The sequence below is a fragment of the Drosophila pseudoobscura genome, chromosome 2 (assembly GCF_009870125.1).
Source record: "Drosophila pseudoobscura strain MV-25-SWS-2005 chromosome 2, UCI_Dpse_MV25, whole genome shotgun sequence".
Classification (NCBI taxonomy): Eukaryota; Metazoa; Arthropoda; class Insecta; order Diptera; family Drosophilidae; genus Drosophila; species Drosophila pseudoobscura.
In genome coordinates, this window is record NC_046679.1 from 4,097,225 (window position 1) to 4,123,937 (window position 26,713).

General features: G+C 46.4%; 4 protein-coding genes across 27 annotated transcripts in view; 2 read left to right on the forward strand and 2 right to left on the reverse strand.

The window, feature by feature from the left end:
- The window catches only part of Tusp (WD40 superfamily protein Tusp), a 32,294-nt gene extending 28,417 nt beyond the window's left edge, over positions 1-3,877 (forward strand). Inside the window, exons 8-11 of one of the 4 annotated variants that reach the window (XM_015183178.2) lie at positions 5-2,008; positions 2,068-2,412; positions 2,461-2,667; positions 2,734-3,877. In XM_015183178.2, the coding sequence (XP_015038664.2) occupies positions 5-2,008; positions 2,068-2,412; positions 2,461-2,667; positions 2,734-2,850 (2,673 nt within the window). In that variant the 3' untranslated portion in view covers positions 2,851-3,877. The remainder of the gene's footprint in view (positions 1-4; positions 2,009-2,067; positions 2,413-2,460; positions 2,668-2,733) is intronic. The other 3 variants (XM_015183179.2, XM_015183177.2, XM_001357853.4) reach the window with 3 other exon arrangements.
- LOC4800658 (probable enoyl-CoA hydratase) lies at positions 3,821-5,090 on the reverse strand. Its single transcript, XM_001357854.5, has 2 exons — positions 4,150-5,090; positions 3,821-4,082 (listed from the first exon to the last, which is right to left on the reverse strand). Exons 1-2 carry the CDS (start codon positions 5,018-5,020, stop codon positions 3,976-3,978), a joined length of 978 nt encoding a protein of 325 aa, XP_001357891.4. The 5' UTR covers positions 5,021-5,090; the 3' UTR covers positions 3,821-3,975.
- A 468-nt stretch (positions 5,091-5,558) lies between these two features.
- Mtl (Rac family small GTPase Mtl) lies at positions 5,559-8,470 on the forward strand. The gene is made up of 5 exons (XM_001357855.5): positions 5,559-5,837; positions 6,788-6,924; positions 7,002-7,234; positions 7,309-7,469; positions 7,562-8,470. Exons 2-5 carry the CDS (start codon positions 6,809-6,811, stop codon positions 7,637-7,639), a joined length of 588 nt encoding a protein of 195 aa, XP_001357892.1. The 5' UTR covers positions 5,559-5,837; positions 6,788-6,808; the 3' UTR covers positions 7,640-8,470.
- Positions 8,471-8,745: 275 nt separating this feature from the next.
- tau (microtubule-associated protein tau) lies at positions 8,746-26,266 on the reverse strand. 21 transcript variants are annotated; one of them, XM_033376655.1, is made up of 10 exons: positions 19,151-19,318; positions 17,034-17,799; positions 16,862-16,905; positions 15,543-15,732; positions 15,283-15,485; positions 14,436-14,621; positions 13,513-13,530; positions 12,870-13,028; positions 11,973-12,038; positions 8,746-9,209 (listed from the first exon to the last, which is right to left on the reverse strand). In XM_033376655.1, exons 1-10 carry the CDS (start codon positions 19,166-19,168, stop codon positions 9,024-9,026), a joined length of 1,836 nt encoding a protein of 611 aa, XP_033232546.1. In that variant the 5' UTR covers positions 19,169-19,318; the 3' UTR covers positions 8,746-9,023. The 21 variants fall into 21 exon arrangements, 20 of the variants coding, with proteins under 20 accessions (XP_033232546.1, XP_033232547.1, XP_015038621.2 ...); XM_033376656.1 differs by lacking the exons at positions 17,034-17,799; positions 19,151-19,318 and adding an exon at positions 25,543-26,265; XM_015183135.2 differs by lacking the exon at positions 19,151-19,318 and having other exon boundaries at positions 17,034-19,090.
- Between the last annotated feature and the right edge of the window lie 447 nt (positions 26,267-26,713).

Consider the following 26,713-nt stretch of genomic DNA (forward strand, 5'->3'; position numbering starts at 1 on the left):
TAAGCAGGAAGTCAAGCTGGTGGAGGTGACCTCCAACATTTGGGGAACGAAATTCAAGATCCATGGACTTGCCAAAACCGTCCCAGCCAATTTAGGCCAAGTAACATATAAGACGTCCCTTCTGCATTTGCAGCCGCGTCAGATGACGCTGGTGATCACCGAGCTACGCGACGATTTTCCACCTGGTCCCGATCCCAGCTTCAATCCCAACATCTTCTCCGAGGACGAAGACGAGCAGCAGCAGCAGCAGCTCCAGCAGCACCACCACGAGGCAGTGCCGCAGGTGAATGTGACCACGCCCCAAGATGTGGCGACCGCTCTAAAGCCGCCGATGATGCCACAGCGACGCCTGCTGGAGGGTGCCTCTGCTCCACTGATTGCACCCATGTCGCCGCGCCCCAATCGAATACTGGCGCGGCACAAGAACTCGCTGACGGTGAACGGGGCAGGAGGCGGGGAACGAGGCTCAAACGCAGGACTCAGTCCGTTGGCGCGGGCCGAGAGCTACGATGATGATTCATCCAATGACTCGCAGGAAGCAGGAGCCGCTGCTGCTGCCGCCGCCTGCCAGTCCACCACCGTGCTGCTGCATCAGGCACCCTCCTCCAATGGCTTGGGGCCCAGCAGCAGCAGCAACGGCAACGGCAGCGGCAGCGGCAAGAATCTAACACGTCCAAAGACCATAAGCAGCTTCAAGAACAGCTACAGCCGCTCCAGCTCCAATTCCAGCTGCCAGTCGCGGCACGCAATCTCGCCGCTCTACTGCGACGGGGCTGTGCCCACTCTCCAGTCGCCCAAGAATGCGGTGGCACCCTCGGACATTATTTTCGAGAGGCCTGCAGTGCCGGGCGCCGGGCAGACCACCCTGATGTCCTACTCGAGCAATGCGGACTATGCCAACAATGTGGTCCAGGTGAAGAATGCCCTGATGTCGGAACCCGTGCGCTCAGCCAACAGCCACGTGAACCCCGTGCCCCTCAATCTGAATCTGAATCTGGAGCGCATGGATGCGAGGCAGGTCAAGTGCATGGCGCCGCATGCATCCGCATCCACATCCACATCGAAGCGACGTGATATGCTATACATCGACGAGGAGACCCAGTCCCCGACACCCACCACGAGCAGCAGCAGCATGAAGCGGACGCCCACGGTGGTTTCCATAGCGCCCGCAATGCCCGACTCAATTACGCGCAGCTGCAGCGTTGGCTACCTGGACTCCGTGGCCATCACGCCCTCCGACGAGGCACTGTCCGCCCTGCGCAAGGAGGCGCCCAACAAGCGTCTGGTGCTGGTGGACAAGCGACGCAACCGCCGGAAGCGGCAGCAGCAGGAAGATGCGCGACGGCACAAACTGCAGCAGACGGGCAAGTCCAAGAGCTTGGACTCGTGCGATCTGCTGTCGCTGCAAACAAAACTGTCCAGCAAGGAGCACGAGCTGGTGGTGAAGAAACTCCAGGAGATCTCCGACAGCAGTGCCTGCAGCAGTGCAGCCAACACGCTCTGCTTCAAGTGCCGCAACAACATGAATCCCAGCAGTGCCTGCAAGCGGTGCCAGCCCACGTCCAACGCTGTGCTCGACGAGATCACGGCTGTGGTGAGCGTGGAGGCACCCGCGAAAGAGGCTCCGCCTGCCGTACAGCCACTCACAGCCACACAGCCAAAGCCCGCGACCAAGAAACGCTTCGATGTCATCACCAGCTTCACGGACTCTCCGCTCTTCACGCGAAAGCATCGCTTCGGCTACGGCCGCAGCAAAGATGGTGCCGGGACAGAAAACTCCACCCCAGTGCTGGGACGAAAGCAGGATAACACTTTCAGCTTTGTCAAGCAGCTGTCCGAGGTGCGCTGGCGTCGCAAGGAGCCACCGCCACAGGGGCAGGTGAATGGATCCAGCAATGCCAGCACCTTGGAGAGGCAGCAGCAGCCAGAAACAACTGGAGCCGCCGCCTGCGGTGCCGTAGAGGCCACGCCCGTGGAAGCCAAGGCATCTGTGTCGCTGCACACCCAGGTAGGAGGTCTACCTCCATCTTTAAGAGAATTCCTTTTATCAAATATTATCCTCCTCAGGCTCTTACAACTTTGGAGAACATAATCAGCCGCCTGCGGGATCTGGACGAGGGTCGTTTGACGCCACCCTCGACGCCACAGCGTCTGCCACGCAGCTCTCCGGCCTCACCGGCGGCCAGCAAGAAGAACAAGCGCCAGCAGAGCAATTCCCCCATACGCCACATTCTCAACTCCCCGCTGCTCAATCGCAGGCAGCGCAAGAAGCCGAGCATCATCGAGAGCTCGGACGATGAAGGAAACCAGACGAACGGCTCTGGCGCAGAGGAGAGCAGCAACAATGGTGGGGGCAATGGCAAGCAGTATCGCGACCTGGAGACATTCCAAAAGGCACAGCTGCGTCAGAAGGTGAGATCAAGAGCCCCCAATCCAAATCCAAATCAACTCTAAGGGAAGTCCTCTTATCCACAGCTGAAGCGCGGCAAGATCGAGCCGAACGGCAGTGCCAGCTGTGCCAATCCGGCACCGGTGCGTCGGGAATTCGTGATGCACAACAAGGCGCCCATGTGGAACGAGATGAGTCAGGTGTATCAGCTGGATTTCGGTGGTCGCGTTACCCAGGAGTCGGCCAAGAACTTCCAAATTGAGTTCCGTGGCAAGCAGGTGAGCACCGAACATTACTTTCCTCAAGAATATCTCAACTAATTCCTGTTCTAATCGCACCATTAGGTCATGCAATTTGGTCGTATCGATGGGAATGCCTACACATTAGACTTCCAGTATCCCTTTTCCGCCCTACAAGCCTTTGCCGTGGCTCTGGCAAATGTAACACAGCGACTAAAGTAATTTCCGAGGCAGGGTCTATGTGAATGTGTGTGTATATCGCAACGTATCGTATTCGTAACAGTATCCGTATCCGTATCCGTATCCTTATTGTGCATTGCATTGCGCTCTACAAAATGTCGCCAGCTGATTGCAGCAGCAGTTGCTTTTTTGGCCTATGCTATACATATATTTTTTATACCAAATGGCAGACGACAGACGACGAAGACGACCGACCGACCGATTAGCGAAAATTTGCCTTTTCATTTTGTATATAATGTATTTATATGATATGATTGTGTGTGTATGGTCTTTAGGTTTCTGAACAGATGCCGTATCGTATTTTTAGTGAGCGTAATGAACACGTACCACCACACCACTGATTGAAGGTTTTGCCATATGCAAAAAACATATGTAGTGCATATGCATAATGGGTGTCACAGTCCGATCCATTTTTGTGCAATATTTGTATGACAAATTTTTTGGATTAAGCGTAGCCGGGTAGCCGGATAGCCGGAGAAGGTGTAAATTTGTAGCCGTAAACGATGTAATATTTTAAAAATGTATAACCCAAGCAACTAAAATGAGATCAGAGTCGATTTTTAACACTAGTTTGTACAAGAGCAGCCTTTTTTGCATAGAGCTTCGTTTCTTGCTTTACTCGATTTAAGTGCAATACAAAAATTCCTTTCGTTAACACTCTAATAGACATAAGCCAATATGAATATGAATATGAGCCCCTTGAACGGGGTAAGGGGGGGAGACGTAAAAGCGATTACTTAATGCTAGGCCTAGCATACTCGTATTTTTTATATGTGTAAACAAATTGGGAAGTGAATGTTGGAATGGAAAACAAATCTCTGTGCTTTTTCCTCTTACTCTTTTTGGTAGTTAGGCTTAAATTCAAATGAAAATTCGTTATTGTAATTGTTGTGAATATTGAAAATAAGCACCGGAGTCGTAAACGATTTAGGCGATCTACTACATTCATACATACATCATTAAATAAATGTATTTTACGTGAATAAAGGCTTTCGTTTTATAAAAATAACAACATAAATATATCAGATATCGTGTAAACACAACCTAAATATTGCACCATGAAATAAGATATGAAGATATCCCAGCTATATACAGATTCTGCTCGTATCACGTCTTTTTAAATTGCTTCTCCAGTTCGATCTCGGCCTTCTCCCAATCTGGAATGCTTTTCTCCTTGATGTGCCACGAGTCGGTTTTGGGTCCCTTTTCCTCAGCTGCTCAGAGATGTCAAAAGGATAATAAAATATAGAGCTCTTCCTTAGATCAACAAAAACCACTCACAGGTCTTGAATCGCCTCACGCCCTCTTGCATGTCCGTGACCATTTCGGATGTCACGTTCATGACTTCATTGTAAGTGCCGGCATAGAAACCGGGACGGTTATAGGCATTCGCATTCTCCAGCACAGCGTTTCGGTCGTGCATCAGCGAACCCATGGGAAATTTTGCAATCGAGAAGGCTAAATTTACGGCCTGGCCAAGGGCTGTGCCCGTGGCAACGATTCGATTGACCAGGCCGATGCGCAGCGCTTCACGGGCATAGACACGTCGACCTGTTTCTATGATATCCAGGGCATTCGAGAAGCCCACTGCAGCGGCCAGACGCACTGTGCCGCCGTCGCTAATCGGGACGCCCAGGCGTCGATTGAAGAAACCCAGAACAGCTGTGTCTTCCATCACTCGCAGGTCACAGAGCAGGGCCAGCTCCAGGCCACCGGCCACACAGAAGCCGCTAATGCCACACACAATGGGTTTGCGTGGATGCCGCCGTGTGGGTCCCACAGAACCCTCATGACGCAACAGAAAGTTCAGGCTGCCTCGATCCGCCTCTGCTTGGAGTTCCTCCAGATCATAGCCGGCACAGAAGGAGCCACCAATGCCGTACAACACGCCCACGGGAGACGTATCATCCGCCTCGAACTGGCTGATGGCTTCGCCCAGTTTTTGTGCAGTGAGTGCATCGATGGAGTTTCGCCTTTGTTCCCGATTCAGGCCGATCAATGTGATATGAGAATCCTTCTCCACGAGAACTGTGGGAGCGTCACCACTGTCCTTGCTTTCTTCCACATGCCTGGCAGCTGTTAAACAAATACCTCTTCTGGCTGAATTCGAACAGTTTACGCCTGGAAACAGTTTATAAACAATTCTAATCATTTCACCGCGAAAACAACTGTGCAGTGTTGGGCAACGTTGAAATTGTCGTCTTCAGAGGCAAAAAGGGTGTGTTGATTGTATGGTTGGGTTTGTGTGGAAAGAAACAGAGTCTTAACCCATGGTAGACCAGTGGTTATTAAAATGTACTCAGCGAAAGAGATTAAACTTAGAAAAACATCGTGTTTGTTTTTACTTATATGATAATATATATATTATGCAGCCATTCATAATTTTGCTTTAACAGTTTTAGTTATATTAAAATGTTCTTTTACATAATATATAAATATTAGTTCAAATTCTTTGAATTTGGAATGTGTAATTTGCTTGTTGTCGGGACATAAGGGTTAAGAATATATCAACAATCCTTCCGCATCAACAAGCAAGCATGTACTGCACTCCCGACGAGACCGCCTAGTATAATTCCATCATGGATGGGATGGATCGTAAATGACAATATAGAAACAGCATTATTTTCCGCGGTCTAACTCAAGCTGTTCGCCTGCTTAAACAGAGGGGTGTTGAGTGGGCTAAGTTCGCCATACACTTATGATTCATGGTCACACTGGTGGGGAAAAAAGAAAATACATTTTAAAACTCTGCGCTGCCAATAAACAGATATTTACAAGTAAAAAAATTTACAATTTGTGTGGAAAGTAATCTTTGAACTGCGGCGCGTGTGCCAGCGCATTGCATTCGTGGAGTACACAACCATTTCCAGTGATATAAGCAAAGTACAAAACGGTCGCCGCTTCCTCTTGGACCTCGACTACGCTCGCTGAACTCCCGTTTGCAGACAAAGAAAGGATAGGTTAAAACGGTAACCAAACAATCCCATTCCATTTGCGTGAATATGCAATTACTGCGGCGGGGCAAGGACTGCAACAATGGATGGCGGGGCAGGGCATGGGCGTCCACAACAAAAGAACGCGCGAGTGTCGGCAAGCGGCGGCCCGCCCTGCGCCCAGGCGTTGCATGTGGCGTAATGTCTCACTTGAACTTTAATTGAATTGGCATCCGTATTGTGGTTAAATCATGTCAGACCGGAGGCGCCGTCAGACAGTCGCGCCGCCCTGCACGCCCGTCCGCCCACCCTGCATTATTAGATCTTAATTGTGTCTATTTTTATCAGTGCGCGTCTGCCGGTACGGTGGCTTCCGCGTCACCGCAACATTTGGGCGCACTCGTCTGTCGACGCGCCTCCCCCACGCGCTCCACCCATGCATCATTGGAGGCTCCCGAGGGCCCTGGTTCTGTGTGTTCTCTGGCCTCTGGCGCAGCGCAACTGTTGCCATTTGCTCTGCTCTGGTTGTGTGTTTTCCTCGCTGTTCCCATTATTTTCTATGAGTGGCGCAGTCGAGTGTCGCATCATGATCTATTTTCGTAAATTTTATTTGCAAAAACAAGAGTCTCTCCTCCGAGCAGAAACGAGACTGTCGTTTTATGTTTGTTGTTCTGGCTGTGGGACACACCTTTCGAACGCCCAGCCTTTTGATCACACGGAGATATACGGGTGTATGCCAGGTTGTTAGTCGCGGGTGCAGCAGTTCAGTTCTGTAGACCCTAAAGGCAATTAAAGTATGTATTCAGAAATGTGGTATGTGGTATGTGGTCAGAGCTTGCCACAACAAAGTTTATTGCCTCAAGTAGAACTTAATTAATTGAATTAAGCGCGCACGCATTCATTGGAAAGACATTCTCACATACGAGTGCACACTTACACTCACGTCTTTCTGTGTTCGTTCTCTTACTCTTTTGCCGGTCGCACAGCACACATAGTCACGACTCACGATGTCAACCGGAAGGCCCATAAAATGTGTTGTCGTTGGTGACGGCACCGTCGGAAAGACTTGCATGCTAATCTCCTACACAACAGACAGTTTTCCCGGTGAATATGTGCCTACAGTGTGAGTATATCCGATACTTCTTCCGGTTCCTACTGATTGAGATCATTACTAACTTTTACCATTGTTTAAATGCATAGCTTCGATAATTACTCCGCACCCATGCAAGTGGACACAATACAGGTCTCGCTGGGACTCTGGGATACAGCGGGGCAGGAGGACTACGACCGCCTGCGTCCACTCTCCTACCCACAGACAGATGTTTTCCTGATATGCTACAGTGTGGCGAGTCCCTCGTCATTCGAAAATGTCACCTCGAAATGGTATCCGGAGATAAAGCACCACTGTCCCGACGCGCCCATTATTCTAGTTGGTAAGTTGCCAGCTCATGGCAGCTCTGCCCATTCCCCAACGAACGAGTTGTATATGTGGCGTATTGTATTGCAGGCACTAAAATCGATTTGCGGGAAGATCGTGAGACGTTGAGTGGCCTGGCCGAACAGGGTCTGACGCCGCTAAAGCGCGAGCAAGGTCAGAAGCTGGCGAATAAAATACGCGCTGTGAAATACATGGAGTGCTCCGCCTTGACGCAGCGCGGCCTTAAGCAAGTAAGTCATCAGAGTGGCGTCGGGCGCACCCACTTACGCACACACGAGCATATGATCTCACTTATCGCTTTTTCCCTTGTGTTGCATTTTAGGTGTTCGAAGAAGCGGTGCGTGCCGTACTCAGACCAGAGCCATTAAAGCGACGTCAGCGAAAGTGTCTAGTTATGTAAATAAGATAGCAGCAAGTTATTTGCTTTGTAACGACCACAAAGAGAGAGAGAATACTCGGAAGCAGTAGCACATACAACACACAGACAGAAAGCACACCTTTTGAGCGCCCTCATCTACCTTAAAGTGAACACGAATCAAAAACAGATAAACAGACGACCAACTCCTTTCATTGAGCACTACTGAGCCACACTCTTTGTTTAAGTTCAAAATTATTTGTATCGTATTATTGTGGAACAGACAGCAAAACGACTCCCTCCCGTAAAACAGCAACAGCAGGAACAGGAAAATCAATCTAATGTATCTAAATCAGCTATAGAAATCTAGTCAATTGAATCGAATGTATTTGAACTAATTGTAACAGGCAGCAGCGCACGAGAAAATTATAATGAAGCAAAGCATTGGTTTCGTTTCGCATATCATATCTCCTAATTTCACCCCCATTAAATGTAATATAATTATCTAGCCAAGAGTTAAAGCAAAAAAGCCCTCTCCTAAAACTAAAGCCCAGGCCAATCCCCCCGTGACGACGACGAGCTCTTAGATAAAGCATTCTTTATACGATATTTAAGCATAATGCATTTTTTTACTCGACAACTCGACCCTCGTCGAACCGTTATCATAATCAAGCTTACTTGACGCTCATTTGACACTTCTGTCGCTTGGAAATTGTAACCAACTGTTGTTTTGTTTAAGTATTATTTTATAATTACTTATTTATTATCCTAACTTTAAAGAAGGCAATGTTTAAACAACTTTTACGGCGTAAGGATAGCAAAATGGTTTATGTAAATGGAATGGAAAAACTGCATTTAAATGTGACGACGCGACTCGAACAAAACAGAGGAACAAGAATCAAAAGAATCGAAATAGATCGAATAAACAAAAGCAAACAATTTTCAAAACAAAGAACACTCAAAGATGCGTGAAGATGAGATGAAATCCCAGGACAATTTTTTTACGAAATATATATACATAAACTATATTTAAAATCTAACGAATCGAATGTCTTATGTAAATGAATTGTAAACGAAGGGCGTAAACCTGATTTAATACTTACGAGAAATATATACCTACTGTAATTATTTAAAGAAACAACTCGTCGGACTCTCTGTTTTGTGCTTAACTTTGCCTCTCAGTTTATCGTTTATTTGGTTTATAAATGCCACGGTTCGTTTTGTAGTAGTAACTCGATTTCTAAACAATTAACAGTTTCATAAAATTTGTTCTCAAATTGTATTTTTTATAGAAGTGCGTGCCTCGATACTCGTATCAACGTGTGCACAAATCTCGTAGTGCTTGGATGTGGTGTCTCGTCTCGTGCAACATGTGGAGGAGGAGGAGGAGCAGCAGCAGCAGCAGCATCGTATCGGCTACGGCGGCGGCTCAGTATAAGCGGAACGGCTTCTGATGGACTGCCTGGCTGGGCTTCTTCTTGGGACCCGCGCTCTTGGGACGCTTGGGCTCCGAATTGAGCGAGGGCATGGACACAGAGAGCACCAAACACTCGGCTGGCAGGGACATGGACGAGGTCAGTGTGGTGGCGCGTTGAATGCGCGGCGCCTTCCAGTACTGTGGGGGCGGGATGGGAGGATAGAATAGGCAACATTTTAATTCGATTCACACATGGATTCACCGCTGAATGGAAAGCTGAATAGTAGTCGAAAAGTCATAGCTGGATTGAGATGGAAACTTACAATTTGTTTTAATCAAAATTTATTCAAAAACTGTTTGTTGTCTCGATTACCAATGCATCCAATGAGGTAGAGATGTGTGCTCGTGCGTGGCTTTGTTGGAACGCTTGCGGCGTGGGCGTGGGCGTGGCTTTGCCAAATTTACTTAAGATTCTCCAAATATTTTACGAGTATATACGATTGTATTGTATGTCTATCTTAAATGGTGGCTGTTGAGATTTTCAAAAAAACTAAGTGCAACAACGCCAGAATTTTGGTAAATGAAAAAACGTTTTTTTGTCGGTTTTATTATGTTTAAATTTTTGCCATTGATCTTACATTTTGTAACAGGGTGTAAATAAATTGTGAGAATGATGCGCTTTACTAATAAGATACAAATTAATAGTAATAATATGCTTATACGTGTTCATTTCTTTTCGGTTCTGTTCGGTTGAAGTTCTCTGTTCTGTTCTGTTTTTGGGTTGGGTTGGGCTGTTCGCAAAAGTATCTAAATCGGATAGGTCATAGGTCTTGTATTATACGAGTACGAATAGTTCAACTGTTTAACATTAAGGGTAGTCGTCAAGTGGGTTTGCGTTTGCGTTTAAGTTTACGTTTACTTTTACGTTTAAGTGTCGTTCAACATTTTCAACTAAGCACACACAGTTTACGATTGGATTTCTTGTATAATTCGCTTAAATATTTAGATACTTTTATGTATATATAAATGTATATATATTTGTATGTATATATGGGGTTTTCGTAATACATTGAGATATATAATTTATGTCTTGTATCTGTATGATAAAGAGTGCACTGCTCAACTAGTCAAATATACTCTTGATTCTTGAATACCGCTTCTATGTGATGTGGGTATCTGGTGGTGTGGATGCATCTGTATCTCAGTGCATCAGTTGGAATCGAACCGTATGCTCCGGCTCTCATTACATGTCTGGTTGTGGTGTGATGTGGGTGTGGAAATTATTGCATATTTTGCATCGATTTTGCCAATGTGTGCAGGCATTTTTGTTTGCTTAAGATATACTTTTCAAATTAGCGCTTGTTCAATATTCAATGTTCAATGTTCGGTTTGGATTGGTTTCATTCCTATATTGCAAAGAAAAGATTCAGCTCAACCTCAACATGCATTTTCGGCACTTAGCATTTAGCTTTGTTGATTTAAATTCTCATCAGCGCCAGAAGCCGTCATGGATGGTAGTGGACTCTGCGTTCAAGATAAAAATATAAATGTGAATGCATATATAATTGCACAAATCAAAAAAGGGGTAAACTATTACAAACATAAACCAAAAGCCTTGTTAGATCATGAACATGGAGCGTGGATAGAAAGGGTGGAGTCGGGGAGTTCGGGCTCTGGGCTCTAGGCTCTGGGCTCTGGGCCGCTGGTCAAGCAAATTTGCACATGAAACCGTTTTGGGGTGAATGGATGGATGGCAAATCAGATTTGATTCTGGTACTAACGGATCGGTTAGTCTATCACAGCACTGTTAAATATATTTATAGGCAATATCATCTATCTATGCAGCGGACACATCTCAGGGTAGAACACGCAACGCACATTCACTTACGGAGGATGCTCTTTGATCGATGATCGAATGTTTCTATATTGCTTAAAACCGCTTCGTATTCTGAGAGTATACTCTTAAAGTAGTAGTACGATTGTAGCAGTGGATGATAAATAACTCTAATGGACGTAACATGTATACGGATTTCGAATTAATGCACTTAGTTTCGTATGGACTAGCCTAATAAAATTGGTATATATATTCCTATAATAAACGAAAGAGAAACATTAAGCCACAGAAATGAAGAAACACACTTAACAATTCATAATTAATTGGAATTCAAAGATGATGTAAGTGTATGTATATATGTATGCAATGTGTATGGGTGTGTGTGTGTGTATGTTGTATTTGTATCTGTGTGTGAGCAAAGCACTTTCTTTGTTAGATGATTTTAAATGCTGGGCAGCCTTTTCAAAACCGTCCTTAAGGTCAGAGTCTCTGGGGTTTCTGGGGGGTTCTTTGAGCATTTGCGGATCAGTAAAAAATATTGTTTAAAATTTGTACTATCCTATATAGTATAAAATTGCTGGCCATTTTGCCATAAATAATACTTTGTGTTAAGGGATATACTCTATATAATACTAAAGGAATTAACAAACATTCTCTCTCTCAGCTTTCTCAGACCCAGGGGCAGCACTCGAAAGCAGGTGGTTTTCTTTTGGTTAAAATTCAATTATCGGATCGGTAAAGCCACCATCTGCCGTGTGTCCGCCCCTGGGAGAGAATCAGCTTATATGTATCATCATCTAAGTATACACGTTCCATGGGGATAGTATAGTATAGCCTCAACCGATGGATAGTGTATAGTTATCGGGGCTTTAGTATACAATTTAAAATAGAAACTCTTGCAAACTCATTCGAGATTTTTCTTAGTTGAGTGTTGAACTGAGTTGAGGTTTCGTTTGAGTAGTTCTGTGTTTTAGTCCTGCAACAGTTACTGGTGTTTGGCCTTAGGTACAGTACGAGTAGTTAATGGATGTCTTATTGTTCAGTTCGTTTCGTATCGTTTGGTTGTTAAAGCTAGTACTATAGGGAGTTGTTCATTTAAAAAGCGACTCGAATATATTGTTACACACACAGTCTGAGTTACAGAGGCCGAATTCTAGATGGATCGTTGCAATCAAGCGCCCTTGCGCCTCAAACTACGGTTAGCCGGCGGGTAGGTAGGCAGAGGGCGCAAACGGAGGGGGAGAGACAGAGAAAGAAAGAGAAGAGAATAGTTTAGAGAAATGCGGTGGTTTTTGTTTTTGAGAATTCTGGAATGCACCAGTGGCATGAGGAACGCTTTTTGCTAGCAAATTTTGTCATCGATTTGATCGCCAATGAATCTCAGTTTGAGTTTGAAAGAAATTCATTTTTAAATGTACATAAATATAAATGAAAGTATGGAAAATCATCGAAACTAAATGAAGATTTACACAAAACTCAAAAAAGAAGAAAAGCCCACCCATACTTCGAGACCTGAAAGTGCCAAGAATTACGAGTACTCAGAAGTCCAGATGTTAGTTCTCATTAGTTATTGATTATTGATTTGTAAAGTTGCGGAATGGTTTGATCTTTTCTTGGGAGCAGTTCTCTGAAAGCGGTTGTGGGTGTGTTGGGAGGTGTAGGTGTTCTGGTTGGTGGATTTTTTTCGGGTGCTGTGGGGTGCTTGGTTATCGGCTGACAGTAAAAATGATAGCTGTAAACCACAAATGCAACCAAATACAAATATAGATTACACAAAAATGAATTTCTTAAAGTAAACACAAAATGGGACTATATCCATAATTTATAGAGTACGCTTTTGTTGAATACTTTATTAGGGTGTGTGCCTTAACAGGAAACTAAAAATTCAATGGGAATAAATCAGGGTAAAGGTTCAGTTGAAATACTAAAGGTTAAAGGTTAAACGTTAGGAGGTCTCTCTAGTCTAGGTCTAGTTACTGAATTGATTACTGAACGGATGGATGGCTTATGTACACGTAGTTTACCTGTGTTGGTGGTGTTGTCAGTGCAGCAGAGTGCTCAACATTTTTCAAATAATCCTTATCATCGAAAATCTTCTTCTCGCCGCCACCGGGCCTGTGCTTTACATTATCCCAAGAGCCAACTTTGCTTTGTGCCTTAATTTCTATCTTTTGCGTTTGTATCTGAAAGGGTAGCACCGGCACCGGCAACGTACAGAAATTGATTAGCAAAAACACACTTGAAATTCGACTTGGATTCAGATGCATTTCATCTATGGGGCGGGGTATGGAGAATTTCGTTCTCTGCGGTTGGATTATACATATGTATTATGGGGCACACGACAACACAACACGAATCGGGGGGTAGCCAATCGAGGACACAACTGAAATTTAGAACTTTCAAACACAGAAACAGCAGAGCACAGAACGGAAACAAAGTCACAAAAAACATATGCTACGATTGCTACTTGGGGGTATTTTGGGGGTGCCTTGAGGATCTCAAAAAGACGGTGGGTTAAGTGTTCAAAAAATACCAAAAATTATGGACAAATTATGCATCCAAACGTTTCATACAAAAGCACACATACATACATACATATGTATCATATATGTAGTATGATGCACACAAAGGACAGATAGAATAAAGAGTGTAATCACGACTACTTACTTCCTTGGGTTGGTTATCCTTCAATACGGTTGTTAAATGGTTTAGTTAAAAGCAAAATACAGTTTTCAAAAATATGTTTTAAATATGTATGTTTTCGGTTCGTTAAAATCAATGTGAACGAAATAATAAGATACAGTCAATTCGAAGTTCTTGGTTAGGAACTAAAAACAGAACGCTGTCCCTGGCATTCTGGACGTAACCCAAATCGGAACGGAACTGTTTAATCAATGCGGGTCTATGCTATGTGGGTGTATTGTGTGTTTAGCACCGAGTGTCTGGGCTTACAGGTGGTGTCGCCTACTGTTACCTACCCAAGCTAAGGGAGGAGAACTACAACTCCTCCTCGTTATACAAATTCTCATCCAGGCACTCGCTGCTCATCTGGCAGGCGCGTTGGTTGACAATTTTGGAGCCCTCGCCATAGATGATGTTTATCTTTCTATCGTGGGACATTCTGTTCGAGTGGCTCTGGAAAGTGTTTCAGACTTTTGTACATTGTTAACTCCGAAATGTATGTTTGTATGTTTGTAGGTGTGTAGGTGTGGAGGGGGTGTGGATCTGTTCTTGTGTACACCGAAAACTTGGAAGAAGATTTGAAGAACAATTGCAGCATGCTGTTTTTAAAACTAAGAGAACTTTCCCCATGCATCTTTCCCACATGCCCACCTGCCCCGTCATGCCGCATGCCGCATGCCAGTTGCTGTTTGCTGTTGCTGTTGGTATTTTGCTGTGGATTGAAGGAGCAACTGCATGCGTTGCCAGGACAGAAAAAATCGGTAACAAAACGAGAGAAGAGCATCCAAAAAACCAAGCAATCGGAAATCATACTTAACCGCTACAAAAATCAATAGGAGAATTCGTTCGCGTCTCTGGGTCAAACTCAAATGTGAAAAATCTGAAGGTTCTAGGAGCGGGACACATACCTTGATATCACCGCCGCCTGGCTGATATTTCACGTTGTCCTTGGAGCCGACCTTCGGCTTGGCCTTGTCCTTGAAGTCCATCTTCAGGGTCTCGATCTTCTTATCGCCGCCGCCGGGCTTGTAGGCCGCGTTATCCAACGAGCCGATTTTCGACTTTGCGTTCCACTGCAACTTTGTTGTAACTATCTACGGATTTGCGGTGGTTTTGTGGTGCGAGGTGGTGGTGGTGGTGGTGGCGTGGGTGTGAGTTGTAAATAGATACAAGGTAGAACCATTATAAGCCAAAGTCAATTTACGCAAAAAGTATCGATCGAACAGAGATATCCCATCCAACGCCCAATTGCAGCCCGCTGTCAATGTCAGAGTCGCGCCCAGCTCTGGAACACCGAATGCGGATGGTTGTATGCATATGGTTATGGCTATGGCTATGGGTATGGATATGGATATGGGTATGCTCCAAAAAGGCAACGGAATTATGTTGCTAAGTGTCGCTGTGGATTGGTAATTGCATTTCCTACAACAAGATACAAGATACCGGTGGTGCTGCCGATTCCCATCTAAATGGGGAATCGAGTAAGTATATGTATGTTCTCAAATCGCAAATCGAGCGTGAAATTGAATTTTTGTTTGCCAATACTTTTTACTTTACGTTTTACCGTTTACTGTTTACTGTTTACTGTACTATACTTTACGTTTCTTTGGCTAGATCTAGATTGATTCAGATCGTTCAGTACTTTAAAAGCCATTTGTTGATGAGAGAAATTTACAGAGGATTATGAGGATACACCAGTCTGGTACACACGGTCCCTCCCTGTGGTTCAGTCCGTGTCCAGCCCCCTCAACATACCTTCTTCTCGCCGCCCTTGGGCATGTACTTGTCGTTCTTGGCCTCGATGCGGGGCGCTGCCTTGATTTCGACCTTCTTGGACTCGATCTTCACATGGCCGCCGCCCGGCTTGTAGGTGGCATTGTCCAGCGAACCGATTTTGGAGCGCACCGCCTTCAGGTTCGGCGAAGGAGCATGTCCAACCTGTACTTTGTTCATTGGAACTGCGACCAGGGGTCGGTTGAAAATCATTCGAAGTCGGGATGAGAGGAGGGACTTACCTTTCTTTACTGGCTCGGGTTCTGGGGTCTTGAGTAGCAAGCGATTCTTCGAGGCACTGCGCGACTTCGATGCGGATTTGTTCGAGGGCGTAGCACTCGGTGGACGCGAAATGCCCGACTTGTCAGCCTTCGATGAGGTCGATGTGGGCGTCTTGACCGGGGAACTGGGTGAAATGGGTCCGTTGCGGTCCTATCACGATACAACCACAGAATCATAGTCACAATACGGCAACATTTCAACTGAAATTTCGTTGTTGATTACAAGAAAATATTTCGAATCGGCCAAGATGACCAGATGCATCTTGGGATTCACCCGGATGGGTACTCGGCCTGGCACTCTGACTAGGTTCATCTCTTATTTACGACTCTCTCTGCTCTCTGCTGTCACAATACACTCCCAGGCTGGCCAAAGCTGTCAACGTAATGCCATTGCCATTTATGACTAGACTCTGGAAACGGGCCTGCCCGCTGCCTGCTGCCTGGTGATGCCGATGCCCGATGCCGATGCCATTGTGGATGTCGATGTCGGTACGAAGGACTTATAGTTTATGCATTGTTTTATCGATTGTCGCCACTTCGTGTCGTTTTTGCATATGTCTTGATATTTATAGAGACAACAAGCCCCACCACAGCCCCGATACGGAGTACGGAATACGGAATACCTATAAATATTTGTGTGTGCGGCAGAGCCCCAATCCGCGTTTCGTGTTTGGCACTTATCTACTGCACAAGGCACAGGGCACAGATATCACCAGGCATTTACTCGTAAATCGGTTTTTGGTGTTTTCTTTTTGGTTTTCTTTTTGGCAATAGTATTGCCGTTCCCCCTCCTTTGGGGAGTCTTCTGCCTCGCACCTGTGTGTGGTTCACGTTCGAGTTGGTGGCACGAATATATGACTTTGTTGTCGCACTTTTCTTGCGGGTTTTTCCGGCGCGTCGAACTGCCGTCTGCCAAGACAAAACTTAGTCTGAACTTTGGCGTCAACACACGAGCCAACTTTCGGATCTTGGATACTTGGGAGCCATCCACTCAACTGTGGCCCCGCCAGAAGTCGGGCACAGTACTATATGGTATCTAATGGAGCGTGGAGCTTGAACCGTTGAGCAGGGGGCCTGCCTTTTACAGATATTTATGATTTGTGAACAGAGACAGACAAGCCAGTCAGACAGACAGACCAGAAAGAGAGGGTCAACGTCGATGGAATTAAATTAATTTGTCGCCAGTTTCCAGTTAATTTCCTCTCAATTAATGGAGACGCAACCAACTCGCATTTATGGCCAAATGGCCAACTAGTTCACCGACGACGACGACAACTCACCTTCTCCTGTGTGGACTCATCCACGCCGCTGTCATTGTCGCCTTCTGCAATGATAATAAATAAATTAGTCGAGTTATGCTAATGTTACGATATGGGGACTTCCGCTGAAAGAATAGACTGGCAAATGGCTTCACTTAATGGGGGGTGGGAGCTTGTTCCCACTCGATCTTACTAAGAGCAGGCCCCTTTCCCTTCCTCTGGGCCTCTGCTGGTGCTGATGATCGACTCGTCTCGAAGGGTGGCTCTGTGTCCTCCAGCAGGGGCGAGCCCATCGGGTCGGCCTTCATGTTGAACGTCTTGAGGGGAGTCACGGCCGGACCCATGATCACGTCATCGTCATCGTCATTGTGTGCCCCCATTGACGATGGTGGGCGTAGCTGTGGCGGTGGCTGAGGCTGAGGCTGTGGCTGCTGCTGAATGTGTGGCTGCTGTTGCTGCTGCTGCTGCTGCTGCTGCTGTGGTGGGGCCTGTTGATGTGGGGGCTGCTGCTGCAGCTGTTGCATGGGCTGCTGATTGAAGGTCGGTCGGAATGGCGCCTGCAGCGGCTGGCCCGGTGCCGGGCGAGCAAATGTCGGCGGAGGAGGTCGCGTCATATTCTGCGGAGGTCGTGCACCGGGCGGCATGCCAGGTGGCGCGCCAGATGGCGTCCAGGGGAAACCGCCGGGCGGCCGTGGAGGTCCCTGTCCGGGCGGCGAAAGAGGTCCTCCTGCATTGGGCGGACGTGGCTGCTGCAGACTCAGCTGTGGCGGCATTCCCGGCCTCATCTGCGGCGGACCCATTATCAGATTGCTCTTGCTTTCGGTGTTCCTCAACGGCGGCGGCATCTGCCTGGCCCCCATATTTGGCGGTGGCATGGGTGGGCGTGGTCCCATTCCGACCATCGGCCGGGCTCCCGCAAAGGGCGGACGCTGCTGCGGCGGCCCCACAGGTGGACGCATCTGCGGTGGCAAGACATAGTTCTGTGGTTTTCGCACGTACTCTGTATTATGCTTGGGTGGTGGGTGTTGGGGCTGGGGCTGTTGCTGTGGCTGGGGATTGCTGTGCGGAAGGGTGCGTTCTTTAGCGGTGCCAAAGCTGGTGGGATAGTCAATCGTGCTCTGTGGACGCTGCTGCTGCTGCTGCTGCTTGGAGTAGTCCACGGTGGCTGCGTCATAAGCAGAACGATCCATGAAAGAGTACTCTGAATTCGACTGCGGACGCATCTGCTGCTTGGAGCGGTCATAATCTGCGTTTGAGGTCTCGTAGGATGAACGATCCATGCTGGAGGAGTACTCCGCATTCGTCTGAGGACGCAGCTGCTGCCTAGAGCGATCTATAGAGGCTGGCTCTGCAGAGGCAGTCTCGTAGGACGAGCGATCCATGGCTCTGGAGGAGCGCTCTGCAGCCTCATAAGAGGGACGCCGATTGCTGGCGACGCGACGCTCCTGGGGCGCTGTCTCGCTCTCAGGACGCTCCTGGGATCTCTCGTTTGCCGTGCCGTACATCTTCGAACTTCTCGCCTGCGGTGTCGGTGCAGAAATGTGCAAGTGTCGGGTAACCCAATACCTGGCAGGTCTCTAGTTTCCAACCTGGCGGCCACTGCCACTGCCAGCAGCAGCAGCAGCACCAGCACCAAGTGGCTCATATCATTTGCATATGTATGGCCATATATCCTACGTGGGCGACAGTTGCGGGTGGGAGTGCAAGGACTACTAGCTACAGGATACAGTACTGGTGCTAGATGTGCATGTACTCGTTTCGCCGCAGGGACCCATCAATAAATTCCGTATTGAGTGGAGCCTTTCAAATTTGATGGCTTCTTTTTGCATTTGTTTACATTTTACGAGTATTGTTTTGGTGTCCTGGTGGGCTTTCAGGGTTCGGTTCGGTTTGGTTTGGTTCGGTTCGGTTACCAATAGGGAATTTTGTCATGAATATGTCGGTTGCCAGCTGTAACGTGACCCAAATTGTTTTTGTGGCTTATTGATTCAACAAAAGTTTCGGCAGTTCTAAGCCCCCCTGCCCCACGAAAATGGGTCGGCGGGGCAGCCAGACCACGAAAACGAGAGCAAATCGCTGTTTGATTTGTTTCGCAAAGGGTTCTTTCTCTGGCTCTGACATGTCTGGCCCCCAGAATGATGTATGCAAGGTCGCCCGAATTCGCGTATTGCCATCATTAATATCCCAGTTGTATTCAAATTATGCTCCCTGGCAGGCGAATCGGTTGTGCATAGGCAATTGGGTGATATTTCATTGCTACGACTAGCTGGGATTTAAGTGCAGTTTGTAGATATTACGACTTTCACTCACCGCATCGGTATCACTCATATCGGGAGGAATGCTCGGGCCGCGGCTATGGCTGGAACTGGGACTGGGGTCTGGTTCTAGGCACTACCTGGCAATTAACTTTATAAAGAACCGAAAACTTTTGCATTTAGTTTTTGGGGGTTTTCTGTGTTTTTTGTGTGTTACATTTGACAGGTGAATCGATAAAATTGCACAAACAAACAGCAACGATTTAAGCTGCTGACTCTTGGACCTCCATGGAGCAGCACGTGCAACACCCGAGTGGCAACTAAAGCGGCAGCTCCGACTTGTGTCGAGTCAGAGCCCAGATTCGAGCCCAACTTCCTGGCCATACAATATACTCAAACAATGGAAATGGAATGAAATGAAATAAAGAAGGAAGTCTTTGCAAGTCAACTGCAAATTAGGGCCGCAATGATTTGTTTCTCTTGGCTGACATCGACTCGACTCGACTCGACTGAAATTCCACACAATGTTCATGTCAACCGCAACAACAACGGCAAGAACTGTCATTTGTGGCCAAATGGTCTTGTCCAAATTGATTATCAGCGGGGCAGGAATGCCAACTGCAGCACATAAAAAACAAAACTTGTGCCCTCTCTATTAAGGTCTTCTAAGCATGCCTGCCACCTTTCAATTAGATCCTTCGCCGGGAAAATATTGTTAACAAACTTTGCCTACTGGCAATTGAATTTTTGTGCTGGAAAGTTGTTCCGTTCCCACACTGCAGTTGCGATTTTTATCACAGACAGGACGGATACGTCTACGTACACGGACACGGACACGGACACGGACCCATTATCAATTGTTGCGGTTCGCCATAAACCAAGAGCCATGCAATTGTATCGATTTTTCTAGCCAGAGGGCAATAACTTGGCCACGTACTCGCACTACAGGCCTACTGGGAAGTGAGGCTAATGCACTTTGCACTTTGCGCCCACCGCAAGGATGGATACGTTACCCACCCAACGGACCAGGTGCAGTTGTTCCAAGACGACACTGACTTTAACCTGAGCTCACAAGTTGATTTGTTATTAATTTGAGTTTATTTATAGTTTTTTTCTATAATTTATTTAGATGTTTATTTAGTTGGGTATCGCTGTGGAAAATATCGCGTCGCGGTAGCCAGCTCTGGCTGCGTTGTGTTTGGCGCGAGTGGTTAAACTCGACTGCTTTTATTTGCTTTGAAAAATTTCGAATTACAATACTTAGAATTTGTTTTGATACGGGTATATGGTATGCCCCAATGCTGGAGCCCCTCTCTATCTCTCTCTCTCTCTCTCTCTTTGCTCGTAAATTCCTTGGGGCGGCGCATAAACAGAAAGTGTCCTTGCGCAGTTCAAAGAGAAGGCAATCAGAAATACCTTAGCAAAGTCAGAGCAAAACTAGAGCCAGGACGTGCTCAGACGACGCCTTTGCCTTATTCGATTGACATAGAAATTTATTTATTAGTGGGGCGCCGGGGAAAAATGCAAATTCAACACGCCAACAATGAGCACGGGGGGCGACAGGGACAGGGACAGGACCCGGAGCAGTACTCCTCGTAGTTAAGGCAGCGTTGATTTTATATGGAGATTTCATTTGACTTGATTAATTTAATGGCTCCTACCGGGAGCGGAGCGCATTTGTGCAATGCTCAGCTAACGACAATCAAATGCAAAGTACGAAGATATATATAAAGAATCAGGGGTAGCTATATATGTTTTTGTTGTATTGTATATGGGGGAGCTACAGGCACGCACCACATAGTATTTATTGCGAGGTGTTGTTGTCATAGGTTCCACGGTTCCCCCTTTAATTGTTGACTATTTAGCGGCAGACAGCACGCAAAGCAACGCAACGCGAGATTCCCCCGCGCACTGCTCCCACTCCCATGTCTGCCCTAGTGGGGATAACTGTTCCTCCCTCTGTTCTTTGCCTGCTAATTCGATTGTCAAGGTTATGTGTTGGCAGACACAAACCAGAGAAGTGTTTACTTTTGCTTAGGTTAGGCTATGTCTATACTGGGGTAGTGGGTATAATAGGGTTGATGTTGATGCATGCACATACGAGTACCCGTATATACAGATGTAGTCGAATAAGTAGTTCTGCAGTTGCTGCTTTGGCCTAATTAATTTAAATATAGACATAACATACCATTGAGTGAAGCCATTTCAAGTAATTAATTGTAAAATATATTCCAGTTATCTGCGTAAGAGTACATACCTGAAATATTAAGAGATATTTATATATTATTAAGGTGTTTGCTGATTGTGATACATTGCATATTTGAAATGGAATTAATTAATCAGAATTTATACATATATAATTATAATATAGAACTGTGGGATAAATCTACAAGTTTAAACGTAAATCTGAGCTAAATCTAAGAGCGGGCGGATCTCTTCCCCACGACTCGCGCGCAACTTTTGAAATGTTCATGTATTTTCCAGTACTGATTTTTTTTGCCCTAATAGCATTTAACATTTATACGACACCAGCGGGTGGTAATGGAACACAGTGATTGGCTCAGTGGCGCCACAGACGGACGGCAGCGAAAGTTGGCGTATGCCACTTGATGCGCAGTAGTAAAACGGCATCACGTCTTCCTTTCGCTAGATGGCGTGCTGGTTCCAGCCGCACACTCGATATTTATTCGATAAGAAAGTCCGATAATTTGATAATTCCGCCTGTAGGCGCGAAGTTCAAATGTGTATTTTCTGTCCTATTTGGTCATTTTAAGGTCACGTGTGGAAACGTGGGGGAAACATTGTTGCGTAGGATGTTTCCAGGGATGTTATGTTTAGACACAATTTCTGTTCGACATGTTGCAGGATGACTTTTCCTTGTACGGAACGTCTGCTATAACAATAGTAAAAAGAAAACCACACACACACACACGTACGTCCGTCCACATTGGACGCCCAGTTCTCAGAGACATATCTACCAGAATACCGAAGGAGAATCAGTATGCATCATTATGTTACTAGAGTGAAATAAAATAGAATTAGCAGAAACAACCCCCAGCTAAGTTTCGTTGTAGATTAAGTAAAATTTAAAGAGAGATAGGATGAGACCAGACCGCACGCAAACCAAGGCCGCCGACTGCTTGAACAAGGGGTGGTTCTTTTGCCACCCCCATTTGATTTGTTTTTGTTACAGTTGTCTTTGAAGCTCTTCTGGCGTTGTTTTGCTTTTTTTGAGGGATGCAGCCGGTACTTTGAGCGTGTATCCATCGGCATGCCCTCTTTTTGGTTGGCTTCCCCCCGCGCCGGTCAATTCTGTGTGCACTCATTGATTATTCTGTCCAACATTCCTCTGCGGCTGCGGGGGAGGAATTCCTCAAGCCTGCCTCGAACTGCGCATGTTTAAGGCAGACGCGACTCCTGGTTCTGCGACGCAAAAGATGAATCAGAGCCCAGGTCCAACAGGGCGCTCTGCTGTGGCAGGGAAACCCGAATGGAGCCAGAAGCAGCTCATCAATTAATCAACACCTGAATTATTGCTTTATTGACTAGGACTAGGACTAGGGACTAGACCCATCCTAGAAGGCTCCTCCGCCTCGTGTCGAATATGGTTAGGTGTATTTATAGTCTGGGCGATTGGGTAACGTAGCTGTCTAACATTTGTATCTTTGACGCACTTCGATTATTGATTGCTTCCACAAAATGTGGCAAGTGTGAGTGGTGCCGCACGCACTCGTCGGGGCACCGAAACAGGCGATGCCGCCGACGAATATGGCCCGGCTACAACCAGAACAACAAATTATGCGGCGTCTGCCAAAAGTGGTATTAGCCACTAGGATTGGGATTGGGTAACCACCTTGCCACCTAACCACTCAACCACCGAAGCTCCACCGAAGAGCAAACATCGCATATCGAACGGCGGGTTGGAATTTGAAGACTACCCATCTACTTACGAGTTCCATCAGGCGAAAGTGCACAAATGCAATGGCCATAAAATTGAGGAGGAAAATCGAAATCAAAGCAGGTCTTCCAGGCTGGCCGAGTTTATTGAACTGGAATTGGAAGCCTGGCTCTGCCTCTGGCTCGAGCTGAAGCCATTTGACAACTCTTTTGTGGCTTTAATTAAAGGGCAACACGGACCCGGGGATTCGCGTGTCAAGCGACACTTTGTATGTTGGGAGGGGGGGGAAACAATTAAACAAACACCGTACCAACAGCACGATGGCTCTGCTGGCTCGGCAGCACCCACCCCAAGAGACTTGAAAGGATCCTTCAGGGTTTTTATTAATTTTTGCTACACATTTTATTGATCAAACTTTTCAATTTATAATTAATTAATCAAGACCGGGGAGCATGGCGCATTCCTCGCATTAAACTTGGAGATGCATCCATCAGATACAAAATGCACATTAATATGCCGGAGGCCCAGGGACAGTAACAGCTTAATAAACGTTCTTGGGGCGCCATGTGCATGCTAATGTGGAACCCTCTTTTCACAGAGAGGTTCGAGAACGGAACCCAACCGATCAGATCCATAGCATTTTTAGGTTGAAAATCATTTTGCAAACCATTTGTTCGTAAAAACCATATATGGGGGGGCGGGGCCCAAGCGTATCCCAGTATCCCAAAATCTTTGTCTTGCTTCATTGGTCTGCACAGCAAGGCGTGGCCTTCAGCCCAAATATGGCACCAAACATTTTGGTAATTGTTTCATTCACGTTTTTTGACAAGCACAAAACGGAAGCCTTAACAATTAGCAGAGTTCTTGAGGCTCTGTGCCACGGAAAGTATCTAGAATATCTAGCGCACGCCCCCAATCCCAATCGGGAGGGGAGGTAAGGCACGGGGGGAGAACCGAGAAAGATAGAGAAGGGAAAATCAATTTCCACGACAAACATTGCAAATGAGAATCGCAACGAAACGAAACTGTCGCGTCGCGTCGCTCAGCTGGCAACATTTCATGTTAATTGAAAAGCCAAAGAATAGAGGTGGCTGAAATTGCAACGAATCTTGTCTATTTATAACGTCAAGGAGCGGGGCATGGCGAAGATATCGCGGTTATTACGTCACTCGATGAATATTGCATTTGATCTTTGAAATTATGATTACCGAACCAAGCCACTTTGCAGAGTGCTAAGAACTTTACATACACTCTCGACACCCGAAGAAAGAAATCCATTTCACCTGCTTATCAGTTCAGTGCAATCTAGATGATATATATAGGGTACGTCCGTACCCCCTGAAACCCCCAGTACAGAGTGATGGGGGCGAGTGACTTCATTGGGGATGAGAACGAACGCTGATAGTAATCAGACACACTACTACTACTCGCCCGTCGTATATTTTCTCTTTTATTACTGATTCCGCACTAAACAAAAACAATGCCTGCCCGCCGCCAGTGTTATTATTATTTAACAGAGCCGGTTTGCTCTTGACTTGAACATTTGATTTAATCATCACACGAGGCAGGGGTGTTCGCGGGTGCGAGCCTCAAATGTTTTAAAACAACCGCAAGATGAGAGCGAAATGAACTAGAGCAGCGGCCACGTCGTGTGGGGGACACGGCATACCCTAGCAAAAGATCTGCACAAAAGCGAATTCCTGCACTCTTTTGATAGCTAATCAACCCCATCAGAGATGGTATGGTACCACCACATACATATACATATACAATGAGGCTTGATTCAAAACGAGGTCAAATGCAGAGCAACCACAACAGCAGCAGCAGCCGCAGCAGCAGCACGAGCTCATATGGCTGATAACTTTTATCGCAGTCGGCTGTATCTGTATCTATATCTGATGGATACCTACACAATGCTGGACAAAAGGGAGGTAAGGGTAAGGGTATAAGGCAAAGGCACTAGGCTGTCTAGTGCCGGGCAGAGCATTAGGAACAATTAAAAGCTGCACTCAGTCGCCATGTGGGTGGGTGGTTCGTGGCTCGTCACAGTTGTAGGTCGTTAAACCGACTGGAGAGCCATGCCCATGCCCGCAACAATGAAGCATTCAACATCCTGGCGGCCTCTGCGGCTGAGACTGAGCTGAGCCCTCTTCAGACAGGCTTAATAACCCACCATCCAACCTTGCGTTGCGGCGCGAGCGGGTTCAAAGAGCGGCTGAGCAAACAGATCATACAAAAAACAAAACCTGGGAATTCTATTTGCATAATTTCCTACGTGAGAGCACGACATGAGTTGGCGGTGCATGTTGGCCTGACATAATCGTAATCGTAGCCATCAATGTCCTGGGGTGTGCCGGTACACACACGCCTCCCTCTAATTGAGAGATATATATATATCCAATGTGCAACTAGAATGCCGGGCCGTGCCCCTTTTCTCCGTGAACTTTTCCTAATTGATTTTCTAAGACAAACACGGCGGCGTATGCGTATGCGTAATGCGGTGTGAAGTCACTTCTGTGCAAAGTCCGTATCCGTGTCCGGGGCCTCACCTTTTTGCTCCTGATTAGCGCGCTCTGGGCCCGTTGCAGGCACCTGCTTGGATGGCTCTGGTTTCTGTTGTTGCTGCTGTTGTTGCTGTTGCTGTTGTGGGGGTGGTGGTGGTTGCTGCTGTGGTGCTGGAGGTTGTATTGGTGGTGCTGCTTCCTGTTGCAGCTGCTGCTTCGGCTGGACCGGCAGAGATGGAGGCTGGGCATCCAACACAGAGCTTTTCTCCATGACATCCGCCATATTGAAAGTTAACCGAGTGTTTGTCTGTGTGTGTGTTTATTTGTGTGTGTATGTTTTCTCTATCTGTGTATGCCTCCTTGTCGGTCGGTGGCTGCACTCACAGGAAAGGACTTTCCACTCTTTATATGTGGGCGATTTTCGTGTGTATCTTTGAGATATTCTGTGTTTCACTTTTGCACCGTGCACTTTTCTTCCTGTTGTCGATGTATCGCAGCGTTTGGAATGCTTCCTTTCTTATTGCGGCCTCGAGGGTAGCGCACTGAAAATCGGTCACAGAAATTGCACTATATATAATATATACCCGTATTTCGACTGGGACTTGAGTGTGCAATCACTTCACTGGCACTTTTCTATTTTATTTGGATTTTTGCTATTGCAAAATTGAGAGGCGCAGCACAGCACAGCACACCGCACGTTCACGTTCGCTGTTTTGTATCTTTTGGGTTTGTTATCTCGCTTTCAACTGATTTTCAATACGGTGAAATTTTCTAAGAGGACGGAGCTTTGAGAGAGCTTTTGATGTTACTTCACTGTTAACACTCTAAAACTTTCATGTCATGTAACATGTAATGTAATGTATATTTAATGTATATATACATAGACATAACACCAGTGTAAGTAAAATAAAGTGGCCATACTCTTCGTTTCATTTCATTTGGCGCCCATACTATTTTCAAACATATTAAGTTCATATTTAATATATGAACGATTATTATCGGAGCTGGGCAGATTGTGTGGCTTGATGATGTGGTTCGCACGCCCGCCAAAAACTGAACTGATCAGAAGAAGATTAAAATGGGGCTCAGCTACCCCATGCTTTGTTGCAGCTTGGCTTTCCAGTTGAACTGGAAGCAGAGCAGCGGCAGCGATGCTCGATTGTGTGTTGGATAACATAACGAATCGAGACTGGAGACAAATACCAGCACTAATTTT

Excerpts from the sequence above, each read along its gene's own strand:
- LOC4800658 (XM_001357854.5), bottom strand. The coding sequence starts at position 5,020 with ATGATTAGAATTGTTTATAAACTGTTTCCAGGCGTAAACTGTTCGAAT. Across the intron at positions 4,083-4,149 it reads CGTGAGGCGATTCAAGACCT|CTGAGGAAAAGGGACCCAAA; the intron begins GTGAGTGGTTTT and ends ATCTCTGAGCAG.
- Mtl (XM_001357855.5), top strand. The coding sequence starts at position 6,809 with ATGTCAACCGGAAGGCCCATAAAATGTGTTGTCGTTGGTGACGGCACC. Across the intron at positions 6,925-7,001 it reads GGTGAATATGTGCCTACAGT|CTTCGATAATTACTCCGCAC; the intron begins GTGAGTATATCC and ends TTAAATGCATAG. Across the intron at positions 7,470-7,561 it reads CGCAGCGCGGCCTTAAGCAA|GTGTTCGAAGAAGCGGTGCG; the intron begins GTAAGTCATCAG and ends GTTGCATTTTAG.
- tau (XM_015183135.2), bottom strand. The coding sequence starts at position 18,345 with ATGTACGGCACGGCAAACGAGAGATCCCAGGAGCGTCCTGAGAGCGAG. Across the intron at positions 15,486-15,542 it reads ACCCGAGCCAGTAAAGAAAG|TTCCAATGAACAAAGTACAG; the intron begins GTAAGTCCCTCC and ends CCCTGGTCGCAG. Across the intron at positions 9,210-11,972 it reads GCCTCTGTAACTCAGACTGT|TACTGGAAGGCGCCGCGCAT; the intron begins GTGTGTAACAAT and ends CCGCCCCCACAG.